General features: G+C 35.5%; 1 protein-coding gene across 1 annotated transcript in view; it reads left to right on the top strand.

The window, feature by feature from the left end:
• Window positions 1-3,442: 3,442 nt before the first annotated feature.
• The window catches only part of LOC134792142 (chitin deacetylase 1), a 29,597-nt gene continuing 20,194 nt past the window's right edge, over window positions 3,443-12,845 (top strand). Inside the window, exons 1-2 of the mRNA XM_063763363.1 lie at window positions 3,443-3,586; window positions 8,936-9,036. Of these exons, the coding sequence (XP_063619433.1) occupies window positions 3,493-3,586; window positions 8,936-9,036 (195 nt within the window). The 5' untranslated portion in view covers window positions 3,443-3,492. The remainder of the gene's footprint in view (window positions 3,587-8,935; window positions 9,037-12,845) is intronic.

Genomic DNA, 12,845 nt, shown 5'->3' with positions numbered 1-12,845 from the left:
CCTGGAGGGAAAGGGCCTTAAAACCTTAAGTTAGCTCATTGTACTTAAAGGAAACATTCTTTTATTTTTAAAAAGAAACAACTGCATTCAAAGATTTTTAAATTCGCTTAGTCTCGCTCGGGAATAGGACTTACCTACGTAAAAACTAAATCGTCATTTTTTTATGCCTATCGATCCAGTATCAAATACTTAGCAATCAACATAGATTAGGGCGCTAGAAAAACCAGAAATGAATAAAAAAAATCTTCATACCTACATTTTTATTTAGTATGAAAAAATGTAAAAGTTTTCACATGCTCTTTTGTACGCCAATCATTCATGATCATTTGCATTCATTGCATTCATGTACAATATACATAGGTAGGTAATTAGTAACTACAAAGTAACATAAACTTTGGCAGGGTATAGCAAATTCCCATCAGGCTTGAGGATGAAAACAATATCTCGAGAATTCTCAAGCAGAAACTCTAGAAAAGAGATAAATAATGTAAACAAAATATAGGTACTTAAATACTTCTCTGAAACTTATAAGTGCCAAGCGATGTACTGACGATATATTGAAAGTTTTTATTCTCATTTTCTTTCTCCTTTCTAGGGTTCCTAAGGATGACAAACGGGACCCTTATTCAAAACGGTACCTACCAACCATGAAACATTCAAGAGAAAATGTGGAGTATATTATTTGATATTTCACTGATACCTGCAAAATTTCTATCGATTTGCACGTTATAAGTTTAATGTAGGTACCTTGTATTCGTCTTTTACGTTTTTCACGTGTTTAATTAATCAAGATACTGCAATTGGTTTCAAAATAATTAACAAGACAAAACCGTTTTTTTTCTTCAATTTAAAGAAATTGAGGTAAAAATCGAACTTATCCCTAAATATAAGGGATGGGTGTTTGGCGCATTTTCTGTTAGCGATTAATGAAACATCAAACTTAAACAGCTCTATGACTCTTACTTACCTATGATTAAATGTGGTCAGTATTTAAATTCTTATTTTATTTTATGATGTTAAATACTTCTTTTACAGGATTTGTGGAATGTGGTTTACGTTTCATTATAGGGGTATTTAGTCTAATACCTAACCTTTAACAAAAATAGAACAGACTTCATCCATTACACAATTTAAAATGCCATTCCAATACTAAAATCTTTGTATTTAGGCACACCTATCAGCTATGCTTATAAAATCTGAGTATTTTCCTCAATCTTCCTGAAGTCCGTTATCAGTTCTTGAATTGGCTACAATGGGACCAACTAGAAAGCTTACTCTTTCAAACAAAAAAATACTTAATAGGTATTCGATATTGGTCTAATATGATGCATGACCAAAAATATAAGAAAATCGCGAGTCGACCTTCCGATTAGAAAAATCAAAACGTTACCTATAAAAATTGTCTGGCGGTACAGAATCATCCATGCGTAAGTCCCGGTCGCACGTAGCAGGTTTTTTATCTATATACCTACAGCGGAAAATTTTCCTACTTCTTATTTTTGCTTACCGCATGCAGCCCAGAAATATTCAGAATTCATTGTACCCCAAAGACGTTTGTGATATTGGCGGAGGTTGGTCGAGTATAGTAGGTATGGCTAGGGAATGGCATGCATGCATGGTGAGATTCAATAGAAATTCCTCTTAGGTTGCTTGTCGATGTTGCGATGTAGATGCTTGGCTCGCAAAATGCTGTCTGTGCATATTTGGCGTGTGTGGCTTATAGTATTGAAATGCTTTGAGAAACGTATAACGCAAATACCCTATGTATTATTAATAGGTATTGTATACCTACTTATTTGTGGAAATGCATTTTTCGTTTGTTGTTCATTGCTTAATCACACAAATATAATTGAAAAAAGTTTGCATAAAACATGGCCCACCGATAACATGTTTTGGCATCACAATAATTTAAAAGATGTTTTGAAATGAGTTGAGAAGAAGATGGAAGAAATTCAATGACAAATAAACGGCGGAGAGGTAGCGTAGCCCCGGAAAATGGTATGTATACACCGTGTTTTTATTGAATTCCGTTAACTTCGGGGTATGGTTAAGTACGTTTAAGAAAACTAAATGGCATAGTTAGTTTTCAAAAAAAAAATTTTTTTTTGTTTTTTTCTAAAAAAAAGTTTAAGTTTAAAAAGTAATTAATTGTAGCATATAGCGTTGTTGTAACACGGGCATTACATTTAATTCAACTAAACAATTGAAATCTGTGACATATCAATGTCATTTCGAACATCGATCGACCGAGATTGTACTTAAGTTTAGTAGAAAATGTATGAACTCATTCTAAACACTAATCAATATGTAAACCGGCCCTAAGGCAAGTGTACACGCTTGTAGAGGCGTTATAGGAAAAATTTTATTGATTATCTCCGAAATGGAGTTAATTAGAATAGCGGTGTCTTTGAGAAAGTTACTTGATTTAAGCTCAGGAATGCACCCTTGAAATTAACGGAAATAAAAAAAAACACGGTGTATAATAATGATAGCAACGATACTAGATAAGTAGATAGCTTGCAATTGCTGGGTCAGTCGTAATTAGGTACATAGAAGTCCTTATAGCAGTTATAGCAACACTCATTATTGGGCACAGTAGAAATACTAATAGACAAATTATAGACACATTGCCAAAGTTAGGTACTAACCGTTTAAAACTCCAATCCCTCGAACGTGCCTTGCGACATATTTAGGACGGAATGGTGCAGGTAGTACAGTCTGACCAGGTATCACATATTGCAATAAAACTTCTAAGAACTGTTTTTGAAGTAAGTACTTACCTAAATAATAATGTGACTCTACCATAGTTGGTTATTTACATATGCGGTTCAATATATATGTATAGTCTTGGTTACAAATTCATTTACTTTAACTGCTTTAAAGACACTGCACCTACTTAATCTTTCTGGTTGGACCCATTGGTTGACTGGTAGAGAATGCCTTAAGGCATTAAGTCCGCCATTTGTACCTTCATGTATTGTGCAATAAAGATTAAAATAAATAAATATATGTATAATACCTAATACTTACATTATACATTATCTAAGTACATAAATACATACTTTTGTTTGTAACAAAACGCAGGTAAAAATTATAAGAGTTATGAAATAAACTACTGACCTATAAGTAAACTAACAATAAGGAAACCCATTATTAAATACCTACCTACGTACAATATTATAATTGAAGAAGCTTGTGCTTATTACACCAAAAATGACTGACTATTTTTTCCGCAATGACAAGAGACGAGAGGTTATAGAGAAAGCCGTCTGCGGAGGTCGGCGGGCGATGGTCAGGGCCTGCTGTTCAATATGCTTAACACGACTTGCTGTCTCGATCGCACGGTTGTTTCGACGCCAAAGAGTGAAAGGGAAATAAAGAGAATAGTTTAAATTTTCAATCGAGATCAGACCCCCAGACCGGTGCTAAGACGGCTGATGGGCCCAGGCGCAGCGGCCATCGCGCAGTGCGCCCGCGACGGTGAAAGGTGCTATGTCGCGACTACAAGGAGGGAACGCTCTGCGGATCGCCATGGCCGGCGTGCCGATTATGCGAATATTAGTTGTACTTACTATTTTCGTGAACGGTTAGTGAAATATTTCCATAAATTATTTTTATATCACCCCCATTTTTAAATACCGTCAGGTTCATGTGAATTGGCAATAAGCAGCGTGTTATTCGTTATGCGTAATCTTATGCAATGGATTTAACGTAACATTAACGTGTGATCAAATCGTTAACGTAACTATGATGCCGGAATACAGTGAAAGCTATTTACGTGGAATTCTGCAAATTTGTAAAGTGCCGGATGTAAATGTGACATAACATTTGTTCTAAACATAGAATTGCATCTTTTGTGACTGGTTGGTTTCTATTAATATTTGTTTTAGAAAGTGGACAAGTAGCGTATGACATAGATAGGTAAATTGTGAATCGACGAGTGCCTCGTAGTATGTTGAACACGTCCTATCTTTCACTTGACATTGACGCTTGTGGTCGCTTGCAATCGAGGATATTGACACTGCTAAGTGTGAATTACGAAGTTTCAATTAGGTACTGAACGTTTAGGTACCTCACATAAAGTCTATCTCTATAATTTTAAATATCATCACTCAATAATCATCAAAATTACATGTTGATGGGTTTGTCTATTTAATTTATGTAATGATTTTTCGTTAATTTTATTAGGTTCTGCGATTAATACTAATGTTAAATACTTAGGTAAAACAATTGCAAGACCGCTATTAAAGATTAACTCTACAATTCACCTCGTGATCGTGACGACTGCTGAAAATAACTCAACACATACTTATTTTGTTACCTACAGTTGAAATTATATTACATTAAAGTTGTTATTATTATCTAAATCGATTGTGGTTTAATTTCTAGGACAATTATTTTTTCAAGTTTTCACGCAGTATTTAGTTCTGAATCTGATCTCGGCGCCCACCCGAGGGTTAATTTAATTAATTTTATAGATTATTGGAATCTGTTTACCTATTGTATTAAGATGTCAAAGTTATCCTGTAACGACCTAATTTGTGTTTTTATTCGCTTAGGTATTATTGATACCTACTCAGTTTGGATCAAGAAAACATACTGTAACGCTTCCGATAAAACTAATAATTCGGAATAAGTTTTTAGCAAAAAATTCATTTTTGGTACAAGCTTTTATCGCTGACTGTACTTTTCTTACGACAGACAACTAATACTCATCGAGACAATTCTAAAAACCCCTAACACAATTAGGTTGCGTTGTTTCATCACAGATGGCCACCTCCTGTCTCCATCATCAGATCAGCTCGATGGTACCATAATATTGCATTGTCATCCGATTTATACATGCATGCAAAACTTCAGCTCAATCGGAAACCGGGAAGTGGATCAAATTTAACTTGCAAAATTTGATTACAGACAGGCAGACAACGGTCAGGTGAAACTAAATAAAAGCTTGTCAAATAGGAAAAATTATAATTCCTAATACCTTTTTTTTGATAATGCAACGCAATACTCTGACCGGTGCTCACAATACTTAGTGAATAAATAACTGTTAGTTTGTATATGTATGTACGGTTGACATTTAAAATATCACTGGATTACCGGTTCTTGCGCTGTTTCAAATACATGAGAATAATAAAACAGGATTAACAGCATTATTAATTTAACATTATGTAACCTAATTTATTCGTGTCTATTATTTTATATTACTCTACCTACATTCTTTAAAAGTACGATTCCCACCGAAAGGGCGGAGTCGGAGCGCGTTTCACATTTGTGTCGTCGTGTGTGGCTGCTCGTGGAAGAGGTCGGCTCCGGACGGATTCCATCACGTCATACATAACTTTTAGTATCTCTTGACTCTTGCTAGTCTTGCTCCTGTCAAAAAATTGGCATTTGTATAGCAATCATGATAATTTCATGTTTGTGTTGAATATACAGGATGGCCCATTTAGATCGGTCAGTATGGGAAAATCTGAAACTATGAGACATACGACGATCGACGATCGACAAAAAAACTGCATTCATACATTAAAAAAAATGTGTACTCAGCTCGGGAATCGAACCCGGACGTCTATTTGGATATCGATTGTGTACCTAGGTCTTAAGCAGTAAATGTTACTATGAAACATGATGTCTGAAATGAATAAAATGCATTGTTTTCATATTCATGAATTTATTTTAGTAATTATTTGAAATGACCACTATTTTTTTCAATACATTTTACATAAAAAAATTAAATGTACGAGTATGAATGCAGTTTTTCTTGTTACTAAAATCGTGCTGCTCCATAGCAGATCTGCTCCTAAGCTTAAACTAATAACGTATAGACAGATAGTCCCCATACGGCTAACCTGTCAAAAGTGAAGCCGAAACACGATCGATGTGTGCGTGCGAGGCTCGTGTTTTACGCTCAGCAACACACACATATATACAAAAACGTGTGGCCAGTGTATAGATATTTCCCTCAAAGTGGGGTATTTCAACCACATCCTTAACATTTGGTTGTTAACATTTTGTAAGTGTGTAGATTTGATTTTGTAGCAAAAGATTTTTATGTTCCTTTTAAGAATTTTTTGCATTTCTGTAGTTTACAATTTAAAAAAAATATTTGAAATACCGGGCGTAAAATATATAAAAAATAATTGAAAATGCGCTCCGGTGCGGGCCGACTGCAGGCGGTCAGTGGGATGCGTACATTATGGTTAGGTGATATCTGATATTGATATTTATTTTATACAAGTAAAGTAGGTATCAGTATGACGAGTAGGCATAAATCCTTCCACTATATAATAGGAGCTATTGGTACTTTGTAGTAGGTACATAACTTTTATTCTGGAGGCGATAGTACAGTCTAATTACTATCTCTACATGAAGTCTAATTACTATCTTTAATTGCTAAGACCTAAAACAATTTGCATAACTTAACTTTCGCTTTTAATTGTCTCTGTTGAACGTTTATTGTTTAGAAAGAATGCAATTAGTGTTACGCATTGGGTACTTGGGTAGTTTAATATTTGATTTTAATGTAAATCAATAATCATTATCATTACAGACCTGTTCTACTATTTATGATGTGATGTACCTACTTAACTATTAATTTAATACAAAAGTAAATTAGCCACATTAGTTGAAAGTTGCACCATATTTATTGATGCAATAGGTACCTATATTGAATCAATACCTATACGTCTACTACCAGTTTTGACATTGACATAACGCTCACGTCTACGTAATTTACTTTCTGTACATCTCGCTTGCACTGATATGCGAGTACGAGCGAGATGCATAGAAAGTAAGTTACGTAGACGTGAGCGTATATGTCAATGCCAAAACTGATGGCAGACGTACAATGATCATTTAAAGTTCTGTTTTGTCGCAAAATTACGATTTTGTCTAGTTTTGTGTAGCTCTTTATAAATTATGTCAAAAAATCTTACATGTTCCTTATTAAGGATGACTCACGCTAGACCGGGCCGTGCCCGGGCCGAGGCGTCCGACATGTCATTTTCTATGACGACTGATCGGTGATCACGTGATTCCATATAAAACGACGCGACGGAAGCGGACGGAGCGACATTGGATTTTATCTCAATTTGGTCGTGTCTTGGATGAATGAAAAAAAATTTAAATTATCGCATACTATAGTGGAAATATTCCCTGTCCTCGGGTGTAGAATTCCACTTTTAAATTATTTCTAAACATAAATTACTACCGGTTTTAGTGATAATTACCCAATAATTAATACATGACAATTTCAAGGAAATATATCTTGATAAAATCGACCCATGCAAATTTTGGGTTATTTGAAAAAGACTAAACTAATAGTAGCTTGTTAAGATTTAGTAATAGAAGGCTAATTCTTTACAATGACCATGAGGAGATATGTCGTGCTCGTACAAATCGTGTCAGAGTCAATCAATATTAATCTAAAAATAATTTCCTTCTAAAGTATTGGGCAAAATTTTCACTAAATAATTGTGAATTGACATGAGTTGTGTGTAGGGTTGCCAGATCGAAAGGCGCTATTATCGGGAAACAATATCAATTTTTCGGGATTTTGGGACTTAAGTCGGGAAAAAAAATACATTCAAATTAAAGTAATTGTATTAAACACAAACGATTTTTTACATTATTGGCACTACGTCAGCTCGCTCGCTCGACCACAGTTCGGAACTTGAAATTATTGTTTTATAACGTGAAGCTGTTTTTCGGGACAATTTTCACTTTGTCGGGAATCGGGAACACATGCTAAAAATCGGGAGAATCCCGCCGAATCCCGACCATCTGGCAACCCTAGTTGTGTGAGATAGAAGCTGACCTATTAAGATTAGTTTGGAATTATCTTAGTTGGTGTGTCTCTTTTCAAAATAAAGGGATAGAAAACACAATTTATTACTCTTGCTGACCTATATTTAGGTATTTGGCATGATAGAGTTATATTAATGTCAATCATGTTGGAAAATAGGTTCAATAAATACTTACATCGAGCTACAAAAGTGCACACCCACATAGAATGGAATTCACTTCTTAGGTGTACATGCGAAACCACTTAAAAGTTGTATAGCATTATCAGTAATATGTATTGAAATTAGCCTATACTTAAATATAATATTTCACTACAATATCTAATACTATAATACCAGCTTTGGAAACATGACAAAGTAAAACGAATCTCTTGGGGTGCCTGGAATGGAATGAGACTAGCTCCGTCCGCTACAAATTATCTAGGGGCCAATTCAAATTTACATTGTGAAATCAACATGATATTCAAATGATGTTAGTCGCGCCTACATTCGCTCGTACTTGTCCGTACATGCACCTATTGGCGCGAGCGAGACGGGACATCATTTAGATATCATTTTGATGTCACAATATAAGTTTGAATTGACCTCCTAGTTGGTCCAAACACGGTTGGCTTCCACTAGGTAATAGCAACTGTCAAAGCGCATAACGGATACTCCCATCGAAACTATATTTAATCAATCGGATTATAAGCTCAGAGAGGGCGGATAATTTTTGTTGCATTGGTGAATTCCTGTTAAGTGCTGTGCTTCGTAAAAAGAACGAATATTGGTTAAAATAAATATTTTACAGCGTTTATAAATAATTTTACTGATATGCGCAATACGCATACAGAACTCATGAATTTAAAAATTAGTGTGCTGACATACCCCGACTATAAAACGCTGGAAGAATGTCAGAGGACTTTAATATTCCTATCAAGTTCATAGGTACCTACTAGAATTTAGGTTGACGGGCAGAAAATGCGTTGTGGCATAAAAAAACTCCGGGTCTAGCGTAACTAACTGTATATGTACCTACTTATTCATAACTGAGCACTAATTTAATAAATAATACTTTGCTGCTAGTTGCCGTATTGTGATAAAAAAATGGTAAAAAGATCCCTAAAATTAATAAGGACTTTGTTTTTCAGTAAACTGCCAACAAAAAGAAAAGGAGGACTTTGTTTGCCCCGAAGGCACGACAGGCAACGGTAATTTCGCAGATCCAGCTACCTGCAGACGTTTTTATCAAGTAAGTTACCTAGAATCGATTTTGACTTTTTTTACGTTGTTCATAAATTGATAGCCCTCGGAGATCGGACCAGGTAATCCGTGAAAAATCGCCTTGAGTAAATCCACTCCAGGTGTCCGTTCGTGTAGACCAGCGGTCGGCAACCTTTTAGCAGCCAAGGGCCACATTGTTAATATTTATGACTTTATCAGACATTGTCGTTTGTCAATATTACATACAAAATAGCCAGGGAGGCTCGCAGGCCGCAAGTAAGAGGTTAGCGGGCGCATGCAGCCCGCGGGCCGCCTGTGCCGACCGCTGGTGTAGACTGACGCTTGTAGTGACTTGTAGTAACTTAGCTTTCTTTGAAGCAAAGACGCGGATTTTACTATAAACTAGGCAACCGAAGAAGAACGTGACAGTAAAACAACTCATTGGTACGAGCCAGGATTTGAACCCTTGACCTTTGGATTGAAAGTCGGACGTCATATCCACTCGGCCACCACCGCTTTTTTTAAATAGAAAAAAATCAAACGAAGGGGCCTAGCTATGGTTAACATAGGTACAACTAATTGTGTGAAAATATTTTCCATAATGCCAATGTTCAGGGAGGAAAATGGGGACTATGTTTGTAAGGGGAAACGGTCGTCCACTATCCTCTTAATAACACACAACATAACAGAGTTTCCTATTGCGGCTTTTGATAAATGAACTACGAAGCTTTATAAATTCATTAAATTTTTCAAATACAAGCGAAATGCGTGAAATCCCGATTCAAAATAAAATTATGCAAACTTCTATATTTGCCTAAAACTCGTTTATTCAATGGACTTGTGCGCCGCGGTTAGTCATAATAACGTGAGTCGACTTTTAAAACCAGAATATCGAATGAGGCTTTTTTTTAATAACTCGAACGTTGATGATTTTGATATTAGGGTTCCATTGGAAATTCGAAACAAGTATACAACATTATTTATTATATTAATTTGGAGGCATGTTAATTCACGTAGGTACTTGTAGAGCTAATTCAGGATAGCTTACGTCGGTCTGTAACCTCTTTACGCTTAAACCGCTTAGCGCCTCTTGCACCATTTCCCTAACCCCGGGTTAACCGGTTAAACCTGGAGTTACCATGGTTACCAGTACAATTTCACACTGAGTTAACGGTTTAACCGCTTTACCCCGGGTTAGGGGGATGGTGCAAGTGGCGCTTAGTGCAATTAGTTTGAATTCCTGGATAGGACAGGAGTAGGGATTGCAAACCGGATTGATTTTCAATCCGCCGGATCCGGCCGGATTTTGGCCTCAATCCGGCCGGATCCGGCCGGACCGGATCCGGTTAGGTATAAGGATATTAAAGTTAATTAAATGGCATATTTTTCAAGATTTATGCGTTATATGAGAAACAAAGGGTATTTTTACAAATGTATTCATAAAACAACAATTTGAAGTTAACAAGAAATAACTTTTTAACAATAAAATAAAACTAAGTATTAAAAAGTGTCACATAGTCAATATCAATTTAAAAATAAAATATGAAATCTAAGTCATTTATTAATTTTATTATATTATATCATTCACGTTCTGCTCAAATTTATACGTTTACAATAAAAATATAAATTAGATTAGATTCCAAAGCCTGTTAATGGGATAATTATGGGATGGGAAATGGAACTCCTTGAAAGGACAAGTTTTCGTAACTGTTCTTTGATGGAATTATTTGTAACGCTGACATCCATTCTAGTAACAAGATATTTTACTTTTAACCAAAATTGTATGAAATGCGTTCCAATATTATCTTGCTTTCATTTTTTATCCGTGAAAATAGTTTTATAGCCTAAATCACAAATAAATAAATAATTCATGAATAAATATTTGGGGACAATTTTATACAGATCGACCTACTCGTAGCCCCAAACCAAGCAAAGCTTGTAATATGGGTACTAACTAGCTCTAGGTAGTACTACTAGGCGACGATGTATATACGTATAGTATATTGATAAATACATGCTTATATACGTAGAAAACACTCATAACTCAGGAACAAATATCTGTGTTCATCACACAAATAAATGCCCTTACCGGTATTCAAACCCAGGACCATCGGCAGGGTCACTGAATGGTCACTACTCACTAGGCCAGACCGGTCGTTACAAATGCCTTCCATGGCATCTCCATCCTTTAATGTTTACTTCTAATTATTTAAGTAATCGTCGTATCGTGCCGATTCGTGCCACTAACATGAAATAAGAGGAAATCCTCTTCTGTTCTCAATCATCGTCATATTAAATATCTTCTTATTTTACTAAATTTGGATTTTTTCATTCGTTCTTTATTCTGTTTAACTTCTTTCTTCTATCCGTCGCTTTTATCTCACTTAAAACGCGCAGTGGGTGCTGCGTGCGGTCTTTTTTTCTATTTTCCCGGATCCGGCCCGGATCCGGTGATTTCAACCGGATCCGGTAGCTCCTAAAAAGTGCCGGATCCGGCCGGATTACCGGATCCGCCGGACCGGATTGCAATCCCTAGACAGGAGAGTTTCACAGAAATCATCATTATACGTACTTACTCGCGGACAGAAGTTAATCATTTGACTAAATTGGTTGCGTTTTTTTTTCCAGTAGGTATATATCCTCCATCCTCCTCCATCATAAATCCTACACTATTTACCTCAATTTATCAGCTTTTGCTTGAAAATTTGTTTGACTGAAAATTATGTTTAACTAAAGTAGTTATGGAACAACTATAGTTATTTATTACCAACATATTGTTTTAATTTTTGTGATCAGATTATCTTTTTATTGTTTGATTTGATTATCTAATTACATATATAAATACATCGCAAGTAGAGTAATATCAATCTTTAAATGAACTCCCGTCCATCAATCGACCCTTTTAGAATAGCCGGATTTTAACGTGCAGTCTTTACACATTATAATATGTCATTCTAGTTCATCAAATAGGTATAATTATGGGTCCACTTTCATTTAATAAACTAAAAACATAATATAGGCAGAGACTTCTATTAGACTCTACGTCAACAATTGATAACAGATTGATGAACTCGAAGACTGTCGCAATGTCATTAAATCGGATCGTTGGAGGTGTTAGATAGTAAGACAAAGCTATTGCATTTCGCCTTGTGTGTTTGCAGGAAGCGAGCAAGCTTCCGCTTACGGGTTCCAGTGAAGGACACTATGAAATTGCATTGCTAGGCGTAGAATATCCAAATACACAATCGAAATACCTAAGTACTAGCTTTGGTAGATGTTAGGTATTGTTTATTGCGAAATTTAGTGATTTCCTGATGTATTTATATAGTTCTCAATTGATTTTTACTAGTGTAGTAGACAAAAAATACTAACCCCTTATTCATAAACGCACTACAAGCCTCAATTAGCTAATATTATTTTATCTTTATCTGTCATATTGACTTATGTTATTTGTAAGAAAGGGATACAACATAATTTAACTAAAGCAGGCCCGTAAAGTTTTATGTATAAGGGGGTTAGTAGGTAGTTATGCAAACAAGAACTACGTAGTCACAAGTAAATATTTAGGTAGGTACATTCTTAAACTAATAACGTATAGACAGATAGTCCCCATACGGCTAACCTGTCAAAAGTGAAGCCGAAACACGATCGATGTGTGCGTGCGAGGCTCGTGTTTTACGCTCAGCAACACACACATATATACAAAAACGTGTGGCCAGTGTATAGATATTTCCCTCAAAGTGGGGTATTTCAACCACATCCTTAACATTTGGTTGTTAACATTTTGTAAGTGTGTAGATTTGATTTTGTAGCAAAAGATTTTTATGTTCCTTTTAA

Source organism: Cydia splendana, chromosome 1 (genome assembly GCF_910591565.1).
Source record: "Cydia splendana chromosome 1, ilCydSple1.2, whole genome shotgun sequence".
In the NCBI taxonomy this organism is placed as follows: domain Eukaryota; kingdom Metazoa; phylum Arthropoda; class Insecta; order Lepidoptera; family Tortricidae; genus Cydia; species Cydia splendana.
The sequence above is the reverse complement of the archived record's forward strand: the minus strand, read 5'-3'. Positions and strand labels throughout refer to the sequence as shown.